At 41.7% G+C, this 20,987-nt stretch overlaps 1 protein-coding gene across 4 annotated transcripts in view; it reads right to left on the bottom strand.

Annotated features, from left to right (window-relative positions):
* CEP170B (centrosomal protein 170B) overlaps positions 1 to 20,987 on the bottom strand; it is a 68,452-nt gene that overhangs the window by 10,075 nt on the left and 37,390 nt on the right. For 2 of the 4 annotated variants that reach the window (XM_075282632.1, XM_075282629.1), the window contains 7 exons: positions 19,869 to 20,333; positions 18,048 to 18,820; positions 16,788 to 16,967; positions 16,561 to 16,696; positions 11,864 to 13,573; positions 5,979 to 6,216; positions 5,387 to 5,546 (listed from right to left, as the gene is read on the bottom strand). In XM_075282632.1, the coding sequence (XP_075138733.1) occupies positions 5,387 to 5,546; positions 5,979 to 6,216; positions 11,864 to 13,573; positions 16,561 to 16,696; positions 16,788 to 16,967; positions 18,048 to 18,820; positions 19,869 to 20,333 (3,662 nt within the window). The remainder of the gene's footprint in view (positions 1 to 5,386; positions 5,547 to 5,978; positions 6,217 to 11,863; positions 13,574 to 16,560; positions 16,697 to 16,787; positions 16,968 to 18,047; positions 18,821 to 19,868; positions 20,334 to 20,987) is intronic. The other 2 variants (XM_075282630.1, XM_075282631.1) reach the window with 1 other exon arrangement.

Genomic DNA, 20,987 nt, shown 5'->3' with positions numbered 1-20,987 from the left:
CACAATATAATTCCATTGCAGATTACTGAACTTAGGACCATTGCCATCTAAGGCTGGTCTTACACGACAGTAAGTTTAGTCTGCAAATGTTCTGCAATTGTGGGTTCTCAATTGCGGACACATTGCATTCAGTGCGGCCTATTACACCACCAGATATTTTATCTGTGGTGTGTCGTGCCGTGACCGAGGTCCGCAGTGAATACTGCAGTTCCACAAAGTCACGGACATCACAGCACGGCACGGACTGTCCCATAGAACTCTATGGGCACATGTGGCTGGACACGGACGTCTGCGGAATGACTTTTTGGTGTGAAATTTAGTGTTACTGATCAGCAAATTGCGGACCGCAAAAACCACTACGGATGTGTAAGACCAGCCTAAGACTGTCATTACAAGAGTATTAGATACTGCCGATAATACTTCTGATTTATGACTTATCTCTGGACTGCACCGGGACTTACCTTAATTTCTAGTTGCACATACTGTATGTACTGAGGTCTTGTTTTTAATCATATTAGGAAATTAATGCAATGACGTTACTTAGAGTAAGGATACTTTTTGTTTTTACACTATTTCTGTGCAACTTCCTGACTATAAGCCTCAAAGATAGGCACAATAAGGGCTCATTCACATGGCAGAAAAATTGTCCGCCGTGTGTTTTTTTGGTGTGGCTAGCCATAACAGCAAATTACATTGTGGCATCCCGCTCCTGATTAGGTCCGAGTGAATGGGCCTAAACAGGACGCCACGGCCAACTCAGCCAAAGAAGTATCGGCAAGATAGGTCAGGTCGCTTCTTTCTTCCGCTACTAACTAGAGGAAAACAAACGAGTGGCTCCCATTGAAGTCAATCCACATTGAAGTCAATGGGAGCCATTTTTACAGGAGGATTTTGTGGTGGATTCCGTATCAAAATCCGCCTGCAAAAAATGCTGCGTGAACATACCCTAATAAAGATATAAAAAATGGGTGTAAGTGAGTAAAAGCCTAAACCCAACTAGATGAAAAAAAGAAAAATCAGAAAATCTATTTTATTGTATTACTAAATACATAAATAGACAGCAATAACATAGGAGAGACAGAGTACAGTTACACTAAAAAAAAAATCCACGGAATGGTAAGCAGCAATGTAAGAAGGATGAAGGGAGATGCTTATAAGGATACAGACACAAAAATATATGTAACATCGCCATATAAAGCTGTACACATATACATTTAGTATTAGCAGCATGTTAAAGTGCAATCTGGAACAGGTCATGTAGATTAATGCACAATTGTACATACATAAGCCCATATACCGCGTGTCATTCAATCAAATTACAGTACTAGGCTGTATGCACATATAGGCAAATAAACTCCTTAAATAAACATGATCCCAGAAAGTAATAAATCTCAATAGTTAGATAAACCTCAATAACTACACATAACAAATAACAAGAGCTACAAACCACAGAGATGCACACACCTCAAATTTTATATTGCTTTGCAACATCCTAACTGTGTGGTTTTTCTGTCATGGATTTTTCCACTGCGGACCTGTGACCCCTTTCATTTTGGGACTTGGTTTGACTCTGCCAACCACTGACTGGCGCTTCGGGGTGGGACTGGAGACTGAAGCCTCCAGAGACCCTTAGTTCAGTCTAATTGTGTGCTTGAAGCAGAGCAGACCACCTGCAGAGAAATATTGCCTTTCCTTTTCAGATCATTTAGTATTACTGCACATTAAAACTAGAGCTACAGAACATATGCATATAATGGCATAAAATTGCCATGATTAAAATAACTTGGTATAATAGATGAAAGCATTTGCAGGAAAGGCTGAAAAATATCAAACCATCCATTTCTCACGTGTCTGATCCAGTGTCGATGCCCTGTGATCACCACTATTTTTGATTTACTGTCCCTGCAGGAATGAAGGACTAGATATACACACAAGACCATTGCAGCCAGTCATTGTGCTCAATATGTGACAGATAAATGGACCTCATCACTTCAGGAAGAGTAAATGGAGACCAGCAAGGTCCATCACAGCATGGGCACTGAACTATCGCTGGATTCAATAACGTTTTGTTAGAAACTGAGCAATAAGTAATGGTTGATTTATTATTTTACAATGTTTCCTGCAGGTACATTAATTTATTATACTTTCCAGGCATCCCCTTCTTAAAGGAGTTCCCCAGGGAGTTTTTCCAAACTTTCTTGCTCTGCTGTTCCATTGAACATATGAATCATGTGTCTGCAGGCTGGTGACCCCGGTTTATGTCATCAGAACATCACCCAGCGCCCATGTCACTCTGCATTCTCCCTCCTCTCCTGTTTTCACTGCTAGTTATCTGGTCTATTGGGGCTAGCTGAATACGTAATTATAAATAGAAATGTCCATTCCCATAGTACACAACTACCTGTGAAGGAGGGAGCAGGCTTAGTAACTTGGGGAGCCAGTTACTGGTTGCAATTATGTGACCCAGAGTCAGAACTGGCCCAGAAACCCATTGGTTTACCCAATAGAACCCAGGAAAGTAAGCAATGAAATCTTCACTAGGGAACTCCTATAGGTTCAGGTCCCACAATACGAAAAACGCAGCTTTTTTTGTTGCAGATTTTGCTGCATTTTTCAACCAAAGCCAAGAATGGCTACATCGGTAATGGGAAATATATAGGAAGTTCATTTTACATCTCCCTTCTGCTCAATCTACTCCTGGCTTGCTCCATAAAAATTTGTGAACAGTATGGGCATTTTAATACCCATATTACATCACCAATGCCTAAACCTCCTGTGATTATACTAACTCAAGTGCAGTTTAGTATAAGTATAAGTGAGCCTGTGCCCCCTCTGTTTGAGCTATTTCCTTTGATTTTCACCTATAATTTAGAGAAGTTTTCTGGTGTAAATTATAATAAATTAGTCAGGTTGCAGTGGCCCCACTTATCCCCCTTCCACCTTTCTCTGAAATTAGTTGCAAGGTGTCAAAACGTTACAATGGAGAAAAGTTGTTAAATTAAGAGGGTAACAAGAGCCCTGTCAGGACTACCCTGGAGTGCCGTGGAGTGGAGTATGGGGAGACTATAACCCCCATTTAGAGGCTACTTATTTCACTGCTCAGTTGCTGAATTAAAGTTCAACTCTATTTCAACTGCACATATGCCTGAGTCATTCCTGCATCACATTCAAGGCCCTTCCGAACACCATCACACTGGCTCATAGTAGAGGGGCCCCCTCTCCAACTAGAAGCACCCAGGGGAACTACTCTCACCATCATCAGGTAGTACAGCAGGCCCCCTCATTGGTGTCTCCCCTAGGAGCAGAGCTGGGGAAAGTGGTTGAGAGCACTTGATCTATCCGGTGCACATCATCTGCCACCACTACACCCATCCTCCAATTCCCTCCATCTGGGCTGCGGGAATGAAAGCTATTATTGTATGTAAGTAGATTAATATGCAATACTTGATCTTTTTATAGGCCTTTTAAATCTATGATTTGCATCTCATTCTGCACCTGGAAACCTAACAGGTCACGTGAGGTTTGTGGCTTCACTAGACAAAACACAGAATTAAAATAGCCATTGCATGCAGGGTGTTGTCGGCAAACAGGAATGGTAAGCTGTAATTCTAGTATACATGAACACACTACTGTGCCCATGACTCATTCTCCTGGCAGGTTGCTTTTTACTATGGGAAAGTATTAAACATTTTTTCCCATTAATCTACTCCTCGACATAAAACGAGATGTTATAAAGTATGAGAACTTCTAATGGCTGACCTCTATTCTTATTAACTTCATTAACAAGCCTAACTTGGCAAGATGAATCAATTAGATTTTCCCAGCCCGAACCCCCACTCTTATTACACAGGAATGCCAGCTATGTCTACTAGTTAGTAATGAGCCTCCTTTTCTTTGGTGGGTTCGAAGCCTCCTTCATATACTTAATGCAGCTATTGTGTTACTCCTTACTTTGGACAGATCCAGAATTCCACAAAGGTTGCCATATAAAATGACTCCCCAAGGATGAAGTGTAGAGGGTCCCTGTGCAAAAACAGTGTATGGGCAAATTGTATTCTCACTGTTACTTTAGCCCTGGTTATAGACCACCTCCATCAAGCCCACTCTCACCAGTGTGCCAATTCACCATTAAATATGAGCCATGAAATCAGTGGCAATTATTTTTCTTTTTTTAGGTAGGAGTGTACCCCACAGCTTTCTGGGTCCCAGCTGCACAAGTGTTACCACTATAACAAAACTGTTAAAATGTAAATTGGAAATCCCTATACAAAAAGCATCACTTTCCCTAGCTTATACTAACCTGCTCATGTAAGGACCTCAAAAGGGTACTGATATCTCGAAGATCAAATTTAAAGTTGTAGCTTAAACTAATTGAAGTATTTTACCCAGTACATTGCTTTATCCATTTTGCTTAGTTTGCCAGATGCTGCTGAATATGTGTTCCCAGGGTTTACAGCTTGTTGCCTAGATTTCAGACCACCTTACCTATTAGCAGTGACTGGGCTAATATCTGATATTGATGGTTAATAGAGCCTTGTGTCAGCTCTGCCATGTGCTGATAAGGGCTAGAACAGTGACCCTGTCAACTCTGTTTAGGACTAGTACAATCTCTTAGCATACTGCGGCCCTGACTTGTACATCACACAGGCTAAGCCTGCCCACCAGCTTGTCACGGAAATCCATACTTACTACAATTAGAAAGCTATAGGCTCTAAAGAGGGTTACCCCAATTTCAGTGTAAGCGTACAAGATGACTGATGCACCTTAACTGAGTTGTTTGTTTCTTATAATTTGAAGGAGCCCCCAAATCACAGCCGTTCCCCGCTGACAATCATCTCTAATCTGCAATAATGCGAAGTAGCAAGTATTCAATCCCCCTAAAGCGACATCACAAGGGAAATGATACATGCCGTTTCTAAACCTTCAAACCACTAAGTCCCTCTCTAATTTTGGGTTTTGCCAACAGGAGCATTCATTTGGTGGGATTTGTAAAACAAAACTGTTGGGATACATTTAAGAGCATTTGTCATGGTAGGACAAATATTATTAAAGCCTGATCCAAAACTGAAAAAACAACAACATCTTAATAACATTGATAAACCAAAATGTAAAACAAACGGACATGGATACAAAGTGCCCTTCTTATTCCAGAACTATAGATAGAGCAATGTAGGGATATAGGACTAGCATTACTATACCTAATTCTAGATTGTATACCTATGGATGAAATACATTCAAGCATAGATACATTTCAAACAATTCATTGCTCTTAAAACCAAAGAATGCAAACTTGAAGTTTATGCCACAGAATCTGTACCTTTATACACATGATAAATTAAAAATATGAAGGAAAACAATCAAAATTATTGAATAAGACAATTCTCACCTCTTCTCTTGCAGATATGATTGATGCTGGCGTGTTTGGTATAGAACTTATAGAGGTACTGTGCCCTGTTCCTGAAGAGCTCTGAGAATCCCCATCTCCAGCTACATCATGTATCTCTTTGGCCAAGCTGGCCACATCATTTACCAGGGTTTGACTCAATCTGTGGTAAATAATTAAAAATATTAGAAAAAGTTTAATATCCAGCTGAAATGTGTTGGGTTATACTGTTCCACTCTATCAAAAACAGAATGAGTAAAATAACAGAAGCGCCAGCTCCTTGACAAACAATGGCTACCAATGGATCCCACTGACTAGAACTGGCCCCACTGAAAGCAGTGAGTTGGTCAATATCTATCTATCTATCTATCTATCTATCTATCTATCTATCTATCTATCTACATGGGCAACTGCTGTTCAGCTGTCAAGATCACTTGATGAGGTATCTTTACAAACTGAATAGCAGGGGTGTGAAGGCGAAATATACCATACCAATAACTGTTCATAATAGTGACATTACATATACACTATAAATTGAATAAAATCCAGTTTTTTAAACCATTGGTTTTACAGAGCTTATACTGAAAACACTCACCTAGCAATTTCAGCTATTTCCTCTGACTGGGCTATGAAGTTATTGTAAACCTCTTGGTCTTCGTCATCATCATCCTGAAGAGAGCTCGGTCGCTGGCGGACAGGCACATTGTGTGTCCTGGGAGTCTGTGTGGCTGTTGAAGTATGGGATCGTTTGTGTTTAGGGGTACTGTGATTAGAGCCATATTCTTCCTCAGATGTAGATATATAATCTGAACCCTGTTGTCTCCGTCTTGAAGCTTATAAAATGAATTGGTTTTGGAAAAAGAAAGTCAAAAAGATCAATACTTTCCTAACACCTGTGAGATAGCCAGATAGGATTTATTGAATGATAGCCAATATACAAGTTGCTGACATTACTTTTTTGCACTATAATATGGTTTATATGATGTAAAATGAATGTTTTTATTGCCAGATGGAATTCAGTATAGAAATAACAGCTTCTCTGAGCCCAAAATGATGGAACCAAGAATGCCCATCACTACCTGCACTGTCACTTACTATCTTAGCCATTGTCTTCCTGCAGACCTCTCCTCCATCTCTACCACCAGTACACTCCATCCATAGGGATCATCTCATACTCTGTACTCAGTAGAAGACTCACTCAGACTAGCAAACCTTTTGGTTTTCTTGCTGAATTCCATCAAGGACTCAGGGGTCGTAATATTGATCTTAAGTAGAGATGAGCGAGTACTGTTCGGATCAGCTGATCCAAACAGCACGCTCCATAGAAATGAATGGATGCACCTGGTACTTCCGCTTTGACGGCGGCCAGCCGCTTAACCCCCTGCGTGCCGGCTACGTCCATTCATTTCTATGCGAGTGTGCTGTTCGGATCGGCTGATCCGAACAGTACTCGCTCATCTCTAATCTTAAAGAGGACCTTTCACCACTTTTGGGCACATGCAGTGTTATATACTGCTGGAAAGCTGACAGTGCGCTGAATTCAGCGCACTGTCGGCTTTCCCGATCTGTGCCCGGTGTAAAGAGCTTACGGTGCCGGTACCGTAGTGCTCTATGGTCAGAAGGGCGTTTCTGACCATTAGCCAGAAACGTCCTTCTGCCTCGCGGCGCCTATCGCGCTGTGCTGTGGAGCGGGGAGGAACGCCCCCTCCCTCTGCTCACAGCGCTCGTCCATAGACGAGTATTATCAGGAGAGGGAGGGGGCGTTCCTCCCCGCTCACACTGTACAGCGCGATAGGCGCCGCGAGGCAGAAGGACGTTCCTGGCTAATGGTCAGAAACGCCCTTCTGACTATAGAGCACTACGGTACCGGCACCGTAAGCTCTTTACACCGGGCACAGATCTGGAAAGCCGACAGTGCGCAGAATCCAGCAGTATATAACACTGCATGTGCCCAAAAGTGGTGAAAGGTCCTCTTTAAGTATTTCTTTCATAATCGAACTGCATATATTGTTCAAGAGAATCTTTCATGTCCTCTGAATTTTTGAATTTGTATATACCCATAGACTGACACCACTGTGCTAAAACCCCTGCCACATTTGCGTATCCCAAAGACATCAATACCATTACTGTCGCATGGAGCCTGGGGGCTTGGTCTGGTGGCAGGGGTGTTGCCAGACCACTGGGTCGCTCACCCGGTGTGCGCCGTGTTGCGGTTGTGGCAGTCGCTGTGCAGCGCCGCACACCCAGTAGAGTAGGGTCCCACTATAAAGAGGTCGCCGTGAAGTGGCTAGTGGGTTTATACATCTTGATCAATATGTATACTAAGAACCTCATGTTCAGTATTGTAGAATTTGCTCAGAAGCACTAGATCAATGTATAAGACTGGGATGTGCGGGCCATGTCTTTCTCTTTTTGTATAAATACCATTACTGTCGTCGGCTACTGACAAAAGTGTGCTGTCACTGAGGAATTCTTTCTATAAGGAAAGCAGTGCATCCAGTTGCTCTCTCCTAGTATTTACGTCTTCAATACAAGCAGTGTCCTGTGTAGTAAGATAAACTACAGGCAGGGAGCAGCAGTGCCCCTTCCTTTTACCAGGCTTTGCTGGATGCTGACGCCAGCCCTGACTGCAGGATTGGACTAAAAAAGAGGTTCTCTGTTACCATGAAGGTGCACAGATCTGCAAAGGAGCTATAACTGCAAAATGGCAGGAAAAATAAAAAATGGATTTCAATGGTGTACTATAAAAGGGATTGTTTTAGCTCAACATATGCAGTTCAGGTCCAGTCTCTCAAGACAGATCCTGGTGTACAGATATTATAAACCTAATGCAACTTGTAATTTGGCTAGAAATCAGTAGACAATTGATAAATATAGAAAACCGTGAACAAGAATATTTTTTGGGTTTAGGGCTAGATTTACAATGGGTGAAATGTTAAGTTTTAGATGTACAGAAATAATTAACATGAGTCACATTCTGTAAAACCAATCACGTGACCAATAACAATCATTGCTAAATCTAGCCCTTGGAAGAAACTTAATTATGTATTTAATTGTGACAATCTGCAGACCATATACATGTTTCTATTGTGTTACTTATTGTTTGCAGGACTTAGCTATAAGGGGGGCATAGGTAACAGTCAAATAAAGGACTTCATGACTGATGGGCCCACAGACTGTCAGATACATAAGACTGCACCAGTATTTTAAATGGCACATGTGTATATATAGACTTTCAGGATCACATATGCAAGCAGGGCTGGCATTTTCATAGGTTCATAGACCTATAGACCTGTACAGGCCTCTGGTAGGGTTGAGCCAATCTTGAGATTTCAGGATCGTCTTTAAAATCCGATTTCCGATCATTTTCCATTCGAACCTGATCCCAATTCCGATCCTAATGCAAGTCAATGGGATTTTTTTAATGATCAAAGATTGGATTTTAAAAATGATCCTATTCACTACACAATATGGAATCCAAAAATTGAACGCTTTAATTTTTGGACTCCATGCTGTGTAGTGATTAAAAAAAATCAGCTGGCTACTTAGTCCCCCCTGGTTTCCGCTTACCTGCACAGATCCGCTGCTGCTCCCTGTTCTTCTCTCTCCTCTTCGCTCTCATTCACATGCCTTCAGAGCACCATGCGCGCCCCGCCTCCCTAGGCTAGTGTTAGAGATGCTGGCAGTAGGCAGGGCTTGTTGTGGCTTAGGAGAGTGTGGGCGGGTACAGGGCAGGGAGATGTGAGTGCATCACTCACGTCTCCCCTCCCACACTCTCCTAAGCCATAAGCCCCGCCTTCTTCCAGCATCTCTAACACTAGCCTAGGGAGGCGGGGGCACGCATGGCGCTCTGAAGACAGAGAGAATAGGAGCAAACATAATGGGGAGCAGCAGTGGCAGTGGATCTGTGCAGGTAAGTTGAGCGATCGGAATCGGAATTCCATTCCCGATCTTTTTTAGGCATGAACGGAACCTGATCGTGAAATTTACTCCCGATCGCTCAACCCTAGTCACTGGTTATAGGTTGGTATGGATTTGGTGAATTAGAGTTGTGTTGCAGCAAGAAGATGGATACTGATACTGTTCATTAAAGGTTCTCAATTAACAATAGAAATACCTATAGGTCTGCAAAAGACAATAGGGAACCTATGTAGCAGAGTGGAAAAGCCACAGTACTTAAACTACTGTATATCCCCCCAAAATGTACTCCAATCACAAACACTTAACACAATTTCTCTGGATAGGACCAATAGGACCCTTGACCTTAGGGACGGTGCATTGTTGTGTTCGTAACTTTCATACAGATTAAATGTAGCGGTAGTGCACACATGCAACCCAATTCAGATTCCTTGCAGGGTCTCCTTTTCTAGTTACCAATGGGAGTTGGAGGGATTGTCAGTCCCACAGCAGTCTAACATGTGTCACATATCCAGTGAATTGGTAATAAAAGTTTGTGGCTAGAAAGCCTTTCATATGAATGTATTTGTGGCATCTCACTCAGTAATACATAGCTACCCTGAGAAATCTACAGTACATTATATTGATCATTATCTTAAAGGAGATGTACCAAAAGATGTATACTAAAGTCAACTTTATATGTAAAAATATATATACATCTTATTCCTGTCTTGAATTATCAGAAACAGGCTAGTGGCTGCCTTTGAGAGCTTGTGTGTCTGGCAGGTCAGTATTACATATAGAAGCTAATAAGATCACTACTTCCACTATTGTACCTTTTCAAGAAAAACTCAAATTTAGATTGGTGCGGCCCTTTGGCCCTAGAACAATTCTAAACTACAAGAACAGCAAACAGCATGGGGAAACCAACACACATGCTCTTCCAGCTGCTAGTCTGTGTCTGTAACCTCCACTAAGACAAGCATAAGACTAAACATTAATGTGGTGATAGTACATCTCCTGGTACTTCCCCTTTAACAGTTAACAAGGTTCTGATAGGAAGAGTATTAAAATAAAATCAGTATCAAAGTTATAGACTTTGGAAGGAAAAGATTAGTATGCTACCCAGAGGAAGGAAAACCAATTCATTTGAATACATGACATATTTTGTATTCATAGAACTTCTTGTTTTCATCCATTTTTCATCCAGACAGAGCCAACATTTTCCACAACTATAAATTGCAGATCTCCTTCCAGTATTCTCAAAAGGAACATCATTAAGTTGATACAACATGCCACAAAATACAATTAATAATGACCTTGTATAAATTTAGACATGACAGCTGATTTTATTATTGATTATCCTTAGGATGGGTCATAAATATTCGATCAATGGGAGGCCAACAGCCAAACCCTACACAGATCAGCTGTTGGGGTTGCATAGTATCCCCATACTATACAGTGGCTCCATACACTATAGATTGACCAGACTGCTTTACTGCAGCTCAGCTCTCATTGACATCAATGGCAACTCAGATGCAATAAGGCTGCCACACTACTATACAATAAAGCTATATGCTTTCAGCTCCACACATCCATCCAATGCAACCCCGAACAACTCATCTGTGGGTGGCAGCTTGTTAGCACTTTCCTGCAAAAAGGAATTCTCAGATAGACTTGAATAGGCATCATGTAATGAACCATTTTACTTGGACTGGTCGTACAGAACCTCCCCTGTGATAATATCTGAGTATAAAGGAATAGTAAAGCTTCATTCTAAGAAGATGATGTCTAGTTAGGACAAAGCAATTCCAAATTTAACAACTTACAGAGCTACAGTATACAGTCAATCAGATGGTTTTGCTGATGCCAGTTGAGACTCCCACCAAGTTTGAGTATGAAACAGTCAGTGGTTTAGTACAGAATCCCCTTCAACATATTTTCCTGCACCGCAGGGAAAAATCTTGAAGGAGACACAGGGCTAGAACAGTGCTGTGACCCGTTCACGCTCACAAGTAATGGGGATCCCTACTAATCAGAAAATAATAACATCCAAGCGATATCACTATATAAGATGATAAAACCCCTTTAAGGCAGGCATATTACTGGTTAGGTCTAGGGTTGAGCAATCGGGATCGGAAAAGATTGGATTCCGATTGGCGATCGAGTAAATTTCCCGATCGCGATCGGAATTCCGACCCGATTTTTTCCAGCGGGATCAGGGTCGGAGATTATTTCAAGATCGGCTCAACCCTCAAGTGACTTTTCCTATAGAGCAGCATTGACTAGGGTTGAGGATCGGGATTGGAAAAGATCGGATCCCAATTGGCGATCGAGCAAATTTCACGATCACGATGATCGGAAATCGGATTTTGAAATCGATCCTGAAATCTCAAGATCAGCTCAACCCTAGTTAAGTCCATCAATTCTTCTACTTTTCCTACACTAGTTTCCTTAAATTTAGTCCATGGATCTGATTATACTAAACCTGTCATAACAAAAAAAAAAAAAAAAAAAAAAAAAAAACACACACTATCTCAGACTCATCAATGGGAAATATATATGTAGGCAAGAAAAACTTACAGGATGAAGACGAGTACTTCACGCTACCAGATCGTGCCCTAGTTAGTGGCTGTTTGGGTGTAGGCACCGTTGGTTTTTTAATGGGCTGTTTAACTTCTGCCATAGCTGGTTTTCGACTTGTATAACTGTGATCAACACTACGTCCTGAAAAACCAGTACGTGTAGAAGATGCCTCGGAATCACTTGGAACATTGAATGAGCCGGTCCTCTTTCTTGGCATTGCCAGGATATCGAGTCGGGAGAGCTTTTTGGATTCACTGCTACTTTTAGCCGATGAAGAAGCTTCTGAACTAACATTTAATCTTTCAGCATCTGCACTTTCATTATCAGATGCTTCTCCAAGACGAGCACGACGTAATTTAGATGCCCTTGTAGGTCTGGGTGTTGATAGGCTATTTGAGCGTGTAAGTGCTTGCTGGACTTTCTGCGCATTTGAAGATACTCTGCTTGTATCCTCTTTGGTTGATTGAGCAAAAGGCCTTCTTCTTGAGAGATTTCTTGAGGAAGAATTTTCATAATCCGAGGATACAGTGTCAGGGACTGATATGTAAGGAAGACTAGAACTTCTTTCTTCATCTGTGAAATCCAAAGAACCACGTGTTCCAGTACTGCGCTTCATTTCAAACTTCTTGGCTACCTCCCTCCTGCTACCTCCATCAGCAGGACCGGTTCTACGTTTTTCAGAGAGTCTATCTCGGGCACTGGGCTGGCTGTATTGATCTTGTATTGAAGATGTAGACGACGACTTTTCCTTATGAAGACCCATAACCCTGCTCTTCTGAGGGAGACTTGGTACATTCTTATCACTAACCAGACTGACAGTGCTTGCTGTGTCCACATCAGAATCTCCAGATAAAGAATCATCTGGCGGACAAGGAGTGTTTTCTATATCATCTATATGATTCTGAGAATAGAGCTTAGCTTCAAGAGCAGCCAAGGCATTTTCAGTTTCCTTCAGAATCTGTTGTGTCTCTCGACTGTAGTCAGTGGTTGTCTTTGTAACATTCATATCCTTAAGCAAAGGATGGGTTGAGATGTGGGGAAGTTTGTTGGGAGAGATGTTGCAGCTGGATTTTTCTTTGGTAAAACTTTCTTGTCTAACAAATGAATCTCTGCCTTGTCCATTTTCTTTCTTCAATAACTGACTGTCTATTTTAGTAATAACTGAGGTTTCTAGTGTGGTTTGTTGGTTTCCTTTTGGTTTTACCTGCATATCATGAGCTTTATATTGTTTGGGCACCTCTGCATTGGTTAACATGGAACTTGCATGGGATAAACTTTCAATTTCACTGTCATTTCCAACATAAAAACTAGTAGACTTTGGTTCACTGGAAAGCTTATTTGTTCTTTTGACACTTAGTTCTTGGATACTAACATCATCTCTCCTCCACCTAGTTGCAGAAACAGTTGGTAACTGGTTAGATTTTCTGCTAGACAGGACACCATCATCAGACTTGCTTGTATCACTAAGACTATCTGGGTCCAAATCTTCTTGTATAAAGAGTAGACTGTTAGGATCTGAGGGCACGGTTTTCACTTCGTTTTCCATCAAGGATTTCTGTGGGATTTCTGAATAAGACTCAGTACAGACCAAAATAGCTGGTGTTGGACTTTCACATTTGTCATTTGGTGGTAGTTGAGGAAGAAGTCGTCTTGTTCTTGAGGGGAATGCAGGATCCCCTTCGCTAGTAATTTCAATCTGATCAAAATCTAGAAACAGAATGAAGTCAGTAAGTTGATGAATATAAATTCTAAACTAGATGAAAATGAGAAAAATTGTTAGAATGAATCTTGTGTAACCTTACAAAATCACACACTCACAGGTCTCCAGCACTCTGGTGTATGCTGATGCAGTCCGTTTGGTCGCGTGCTGCACCTTGGAAGCCCTGTGACTCATATGACTGCTGAGGCTAATCACTCTTACATGAGATGGACTGGTAACATCACTGGTCCAGCTCCAATGACCATGCTTCCAGGGTCGATAGTATGATGCGTGATGAAACAGACTGCAGTAGCAGACATCGTAGTACTCCAGGCGTGTGAGTATGTGTGGGTTTTTTTTTTCTTTAAGTTTTTTTTTTAGTTCCTAGACAACCCCTTTAAGTATGATCTCTAAATTTCCAGGACAATTTTGAGACTCTCACACTGAGGACTACATTGGTAAGTTTCTCTCAAACAGTAGCCATAAAATGAAATTCCTTGGTCTCCTCAAGTGGCTAAGGCCCATGTCCATCTGCACTAGAGATGAGCGAACACTAAAATGTTCGAGGTTCGAAATTCGATTCGAACAGCCGCTCACTGTTCGAGTGTTCGAATGGGTTTCGAACCCCATTATAGTCTATGGGGAACATAAACTCGTTAAGGGGGAAACCCAAATTCGTGTCTGGAGGGTCACCAAGTCCACTATGACACCCCAGGAAATGATACCAACACCCTGGAATGACACTGGGACAGCAGGGGAAGCATGTCTGGGGGCATAAAAGTCACTTTATTTCATGGAAATCCCTGTCAGTTTGCGATTTTCGCAAGCTAACTTTTCCCCATAGAAATGCATTGGCCAGTGCTGATTGGCCAGAGTACGGAACTCGACCAATCAGCGCTGGCTCTGCTGGAGGAGGCGGAGTCTAAGATAGCTCCACACCAGTCTCCATTCAGGTCCGACCTTAGACTCCGCCTCCTCCGGCAGAGCCAGCGCTGATTGGCCGAAGGCTGGCCAATGCATTCCTATGCGAATGCAGACTTAGCAGTGCTGAGTCAGTTTTGCTCAACTACACATCTGATGCACACTCGGCACTGCTACATCAGATGTAGCAATCTGATGTAGCAGAGCCGAGGGTGCACTAGAACCCCTGTGCAAACTCAGTTCACGCTAATAGAATGCATTGGCCAGCGCTGATTGGCCAATGCATTCTATTAGCCCGATGAAGTAGAGCTGAATGTGTGTGCTAAGCACACACATTCAGCACTGCTTCATCAAGCCAATACAATGCATTAGCCAGTGCTGATTGGCCAGAGTACGGAATTCGGCCAATCAGCGCTGGCTCTGCTGGAGGAGGCGGAGTCTAAGGTCGGACCTGAATGGAGACTGGTGTGGAGCGATCTTAGACTCCGCCTCCTCCAGCAGAGCCAGCGCTGATTGGCCGAATTCCGTACTCTGGCCAATCAGCACTGGCTAATGCATTGTATTGGCGTGATGAAGCAGTGCTGAATGTGTGTGCTTAGCACACACATTCAGCTCTACTTCATCGGGCTAATAGAATGCATTGGCCAATCAGCGCTGGCCAATGCATTCTATTAGCGTGAACTGAGTTTGCACAGGGGTTCTAGTGCACCCTCGGCTCTGCTACATCAGATTGCTACATCTGATGTAGCAGTGCCGAGTGTGCATCAGATGTGTAGTTGAGCAAAACTGACTCAGCACTGCTAAGTCTCTGCATTCGCATAGGAATGCATTGGCCAGCCTTCGGCCAATCAGCGCTGGCTCTGCCGGAGGAGGCGGAGTCTAAGGTCGGACCTGAATGGAGACTGGTGTGGAGCGATCTTAGACTCCGCCTCCTCCAGCAGAGCCAGCGCTGATTGGTCGAGTTCCGTACTCTGGCCAATCAGCGCTGGCCAATGCATTCTATTAGCCCGATGAAGTAGAGCTGAATGTGTGTGCTTAGCACACACATTCAGCTCTACTTCATCAGGCTAATAGAATACATTGGCCAATCAGCGCTGGCCAATGCATTCTATTAGCTTGATGAAGCAGAGTGTGCACAAGGGTTCAAGCGCACCCTCGGCTCTGATGTAGCAGAGCTGAGGGTGCACAAGGGTTCAAGTGCACCCTCGGCTCTCCTACATCAGAGCCGAGGGTGCGCTTGAACCCTTGTGCAGCCTCGGCTCTGCTACATCAGAGCCGAGGGTGCGCTTGAACCCTTGTGCACACTCTGCTTCATCAAGCTAATAGAATGCATTGGCCAGCACTGATTGGCCAGAGTACGGAATTCGGCCAATCAGCGCTGGCCAATGCATCCCTATGGGAAAAAGTTTATCTCACAAAAATCACAATTACACACCCGATAGAGCCCCAAAAAGTTATTTTTAATAACATTCCCCCCTAAATAAAGGTTATCCCTAGCTATCCCTGCCTGTACAGCTATCCCTGTCTCATAGTCACAAAGTTCACATTCTCATATGACCCGGATTTGAAATCCACTATTCGTCTAAAATGGAGGTCACCTGATTTCGGCAGCCAATGACTTTTTCCAATTTTTTTCAATGCCCCCAGTGTCGTAGTTCCTGTCCCACCTCCCCTGCGCTGTTATTGGTGCAAAAAAGGCGCCAGGGAAGGTGGGAGGGGAATCGAATTTTGGCGCACTTTACCACGTGGTGTTCGATTCGATTCGAACATTGCGAACACCCTGATATCCGATCGAACATGTGTTCGATAGAACACTGTTCGCTCATCTCTAATCTGCACCTCTTGCAGCTAAGTCATTGTTTTCATGGTCTGAGAGTATGAACTATCTAATGGCCCATAATTATTTAAACAACTTAATAAATTATTCTAGAATTCAATGATACAGAAGAATATAATATGTTGTTAAATGTTTCAAATGATTCATCCCCGGAAAAAAGTATATAACTGCCAAGTCATAATATATGTCTTTTACTTCAGTCTTGATTCTATTACTATGAGGATGTGAGCTTATTACCATCATTTGCCAGTAATCCAATTTTTTGCCCATCTAGTGGAGAGGTCGGGGAGGCATCTGGATAGCTGTCAGCAAGACTTGCCCACCTAGAAACCCATTTCTGTCCACTTCTACTGGAACCAGGTGATTTTCCAGTCTGTAAATATTTACAAAATACATTTTATTAAGATCAAGACTTCTACAGTATATAAGTGCAAGAACTGGTCAAGGATCACTCATAAACCTACCTGGACATCAGCTTGTGGATCACTAGTCATTTTGACAGAGTGATTTGTTGACAGAGTTGCAGGAATATGATTCACATTGCTCTCATTTAGGGTGGTTTCTTCCTTTTCTAGTTTGATGACTGGTCTGTAAATTGAAGAGGAAATTTTGGAGTACTCCTCAGGTTCAAAGACTCCAAATACCTACGAGTAAAACAAGGATAATTATCCACCATTATCTTTATTATCCTTAAGACGTTTCCTAGACCACATGGATATACAGAGCTAAAAGTGCCTAAATTTATGTGTACCTATAGGATAAAAATACCCATTTAAGTTTTTGCACAAAAAAAAAAAAACGCTTTCATCAAGAGAGCATGTCAAAATATGTTGTGTTTGATATTGCAGTTTAGCTACATTGAACATATTATACAATCCCTTTAAGGCTTTTGGTAGTTACATTACAACTTTAGATATGATTACTGGAACTTTTATCATATATACCCATAAATGACTATTATTAGACATAAGTTACATGTTTTGTTTTTGTTTGTTTTTTACAGGAGCCTCTTTTGATAATAGTCAAACTGATCTACAAATTGTGGTGTTGTGTCTAGTCTTACACCACAACGTCCCCATATTGGAGTAAAGCAATAGTCTGAAAGTCATAGCAAAAGTCTGTTGGCAGTATAGCTATGATATTAGCTTTTAGATGGTAGGGGGTGCACAATGGGGTTGATTTATCATGGCTTGTGCACCACATTAACTAGCATGCAAACCATGAAAAAAGTTGTAATTTTTTGCTAGATCTGAATTTGTTTTAGTGTGACGTTTTAAGTTTTGCACTCCACATGCCACCTTCCTCAGAAGGGGTGTGGGTGTAGCATTGGTAGGCCATTGGCCCCTTTAGATTAACATATATTCTGACATAACTGATGCAAGAAATCTATGCAAAAAGTTAGCATAAATTTCTGTTTAGGCATACAGACCCCAGAATATGTGACTAATTTATGAGAAGGTCTGCACCAGTTTGCATACCAGTCTTGATAAATGAGCCCTATCGGTTTACTCATTTTTTATATTATATATATATATGTGTATATATATATATATATATATATATATATATATATATATATATATATATATATATATATATTTGTTATCTTAACCAAATATAAGAAATTTCAATTCTAAAACACAAGTCCATTCACATTTTTAACATTAATATTCTTCCTGTGACCTACTAAGGAAAAATATTATATAGTCCACATTCTCTTTTACCTGGTCTATCATTTTCCTAGCTTCTTCAACTTCTTTATCTTGATTTTCTGTTTCGATAGTATATGTTCCAGCATCGCTCAGGCTGTCTTCCTCTTCAGTTTTCTTTACTCTCAATGGTCTACATTCAGGAGCTTGTGTTACAGCTTGTGGAGCTGAAGGTCCCATAACTGAGGATTGAACTTGATGGATGGCTGGTGGTGTGACTACTGTTGACAATGGCAAAGTCATAGGTTTTTCTACTGAGTCTTTTAAGATCTCCGATTGCTCTCGTAAATACTCAGCCACAAATTCTTGAGCAAACTTGGATTTCTTCCCAATGCTACCAAAGTTCTTGACTGGTGGTTTTGCTGTTACAGGACCAGTGTTACTTATTCGATCGTCAGTCTTTTCTCTCCGAAAAGAATTGGACCTTTGAGGAAAGGAAGAATTTACCAGTGGTTTTGGAACTAGAGGGGCTGTGGTTGTTCCATTAGTAGTCAATTTCTCTGCAGGTAGGACACCTTTCTTCTTGTCATTTTTGGCTTTATTGGCAGACTCAGCTTCATTTTGTGGAGCGTTTGCACTATGTGTGAAGGACTGAGACCTCTTCTTTCGAGGTGCATCATCATCAAAGAATTCTATAACGAATGCTTGCTGGTTGTGCAGCAGTTCTTCAGGCTCTCGCTTTATCTGCCTTTGAAGCTTGCCCTGATCTGTCTGTGTGTTCTCCTTCTCTGGAACTGGTCCTGCTGGATCTTCTGAATCGCTTTGAGTACCATCTTCATGCCGATTACCTGAAGGAATTCATAAAATATATCAATCGATAAACATATGTAAAACGGATGGTCTCTGATAAGAAAATAGCAGCTTTTCACTTAGGGGAAAGCTTTATGCAACTATAGCAAACAGCTGATTTTATTAGGGAAAGTCAAAGCCAGCTTGGCATTGTTACCTGCACAGGCTGTTGCAAGGGTAAAGGTAGTATTACATGGTGGCCATTCAAATAAGTGATAGTCTGTGTATCACATGGATTACTCACGACTATTACAATAGAAGCAGTTCTTGTCCGGCTCATAGAAGATTTTCTGAGCCGGTGACCCCTCCCCCCCACCCATGACATTTATATGATCTTACATTGCATATGGACAGGGTTTGGTAACCACTTCGAATAATCTAAGAATAAACATTTGAGTTAAAATCTAATCTAAAAATATTGCAAATATGCTTTACTATTTTCCATTCCTAAAGATTGAAAGTCCTGTCCTAGCGAGACAAGTATAGTTAAACTGTCCAGTTGAATGAGCTTAGAAAATGTTCCGTATACGTAATTATTAGTCAATAGTGCAGTTGAGATACCACTAGCATAATTAGATGGTGGTTAGTGGGGTACAGTGCGTACCCCAAGTGCAGAGTGTCGGAGGAAGCACCAATAATCTACTTTTCCTAGTTTTCGAATTTAGATAAAGAATTAGGAAAGTCAAGTAAAGCCTAGTGCATGTTTCGAAACATTTATATCGCCAAAGTGAGGGCATTTGAGTCCCACCACAGAAACACCACCAGATTGTTACTTTTGGGTGGGGTTTGGGAAAACCCACCTCTTATGCAGTCTGATTCCCAGTATTTTCCCATCAGTTGGTAAATATGGTAGCCGCAACTGTACATAAAAATTCCATCAAAATAGACAGAGAAACCCAATACATGAAGTATGATCTTAAGCTGAACATACACATTGCCTAGTTGTTGGCTGAACACTCTCCAATATAAGATAGTGGCTCATCCCCACGAAATCATCAGGTTCTGTTGACCTTCATCAAATCATGTCATTCCAACTGATAGACTTACCTTTGAGATTCCTATTGTGGATGGGAAGGTCACTCTTTGTACTGTAGACATCTTCTCCAGGAGATGGTCTTCTTATTAAACTTGGGTCATTCTGAACCAACCAGTCAGCTACTTTATTTTCAACGGACATCATTTCATTTGGAGCAGTTTCCTTTCCCCCTGTCCTCCTTTGTCTCATCGAGAATTTTGTGACATGATCCTTAATTTTTATTCTTCCAGGTCGACAGTCATCGAACTCAATGGTGAAAGAGGCATGGCTCTGCACCACTGGAGGTGTAATAGTATCTGTGTCTTTAGTAGGAATTTCATGGAGTTGGGCCTCTGGGGATTTGGCTGGTTGCTGAAAGTCTTTTGTAGGAATTTCAAAGTAGCTGGGTTCTCTTCGGAATGAGTAAAGGGATTGGTCAGCAGAATCTCTGTACCCAGAGTTGCCATTCATTTCCTCTTCATGTTCTTTTGAGCGATCTAAAACATAATGGAAAAGAAGTGGAATGTTATGAAATATTAATTCTTCGGTATAGTGTGCTATATATCGAAAGCACTTCACATACCATTTTGTTATATAGCGAGGATTATTCTACTACCAGACGTTAAAAGTGCATCAAGTCTACGATTACCTTAAAGGAACAGTGCCCAGGGTCTGTACCTATAATATAGCCTATTGTATGGAGCTATAGAGGCTCAATGCACAGAGCTATTCTCCCATAGATGCTGCAACTCTAAATACTTTCAATGTGAAATTGGACACATACGGAGGTACAGTAGAGGCCTCATGCACCTCTACATTTTGAACCATAATACTGCCGCGAGCATGAATTCTTATGCAAGAATGTAAAGATCTTCCACAACTCACATCTCAAATATATTTTAGAACTGTGAGAAATATATAAAGAATTCTATTTGTACCTAGAGGTGTAACTTAAAGCTCCTGGAGTCTGAACACCAAATTTATACAACAGATACCAAACCCAGTTATTTGTCAGTGTGGTACTGGAGCCTTCTTTTGCAAATTAAGAACCTTTGGGGCTTCCTCACACCAAGGGCTAGACCTAGCATGGGGCTGTCACCTCTGCAACAACCATAGCTTACACCCTTGGCCCAATAGATCTAGCTGTCCAC

Source organism: Leptodactylus fuscus, chromosome 7, assembly GCF_031893055.1.
Source record: "Leptodactylus fuscus isolate aLepFus1 chromosome 7, aLepFus1.hap2, whole genome shotgun sequence".
NCBI classification, from domain to species: Eukaryota; Metazoa; Chordata; class Amphibia; order Anura; family Leptodactylidae; genus Leptodactylus; species Leptodactylus fuscus.
The sequence above is the reverse complement of the archived record's forward strand: the minus strand, read 5'-3'. Positions and strand labels throughout refer to the sequence as shown.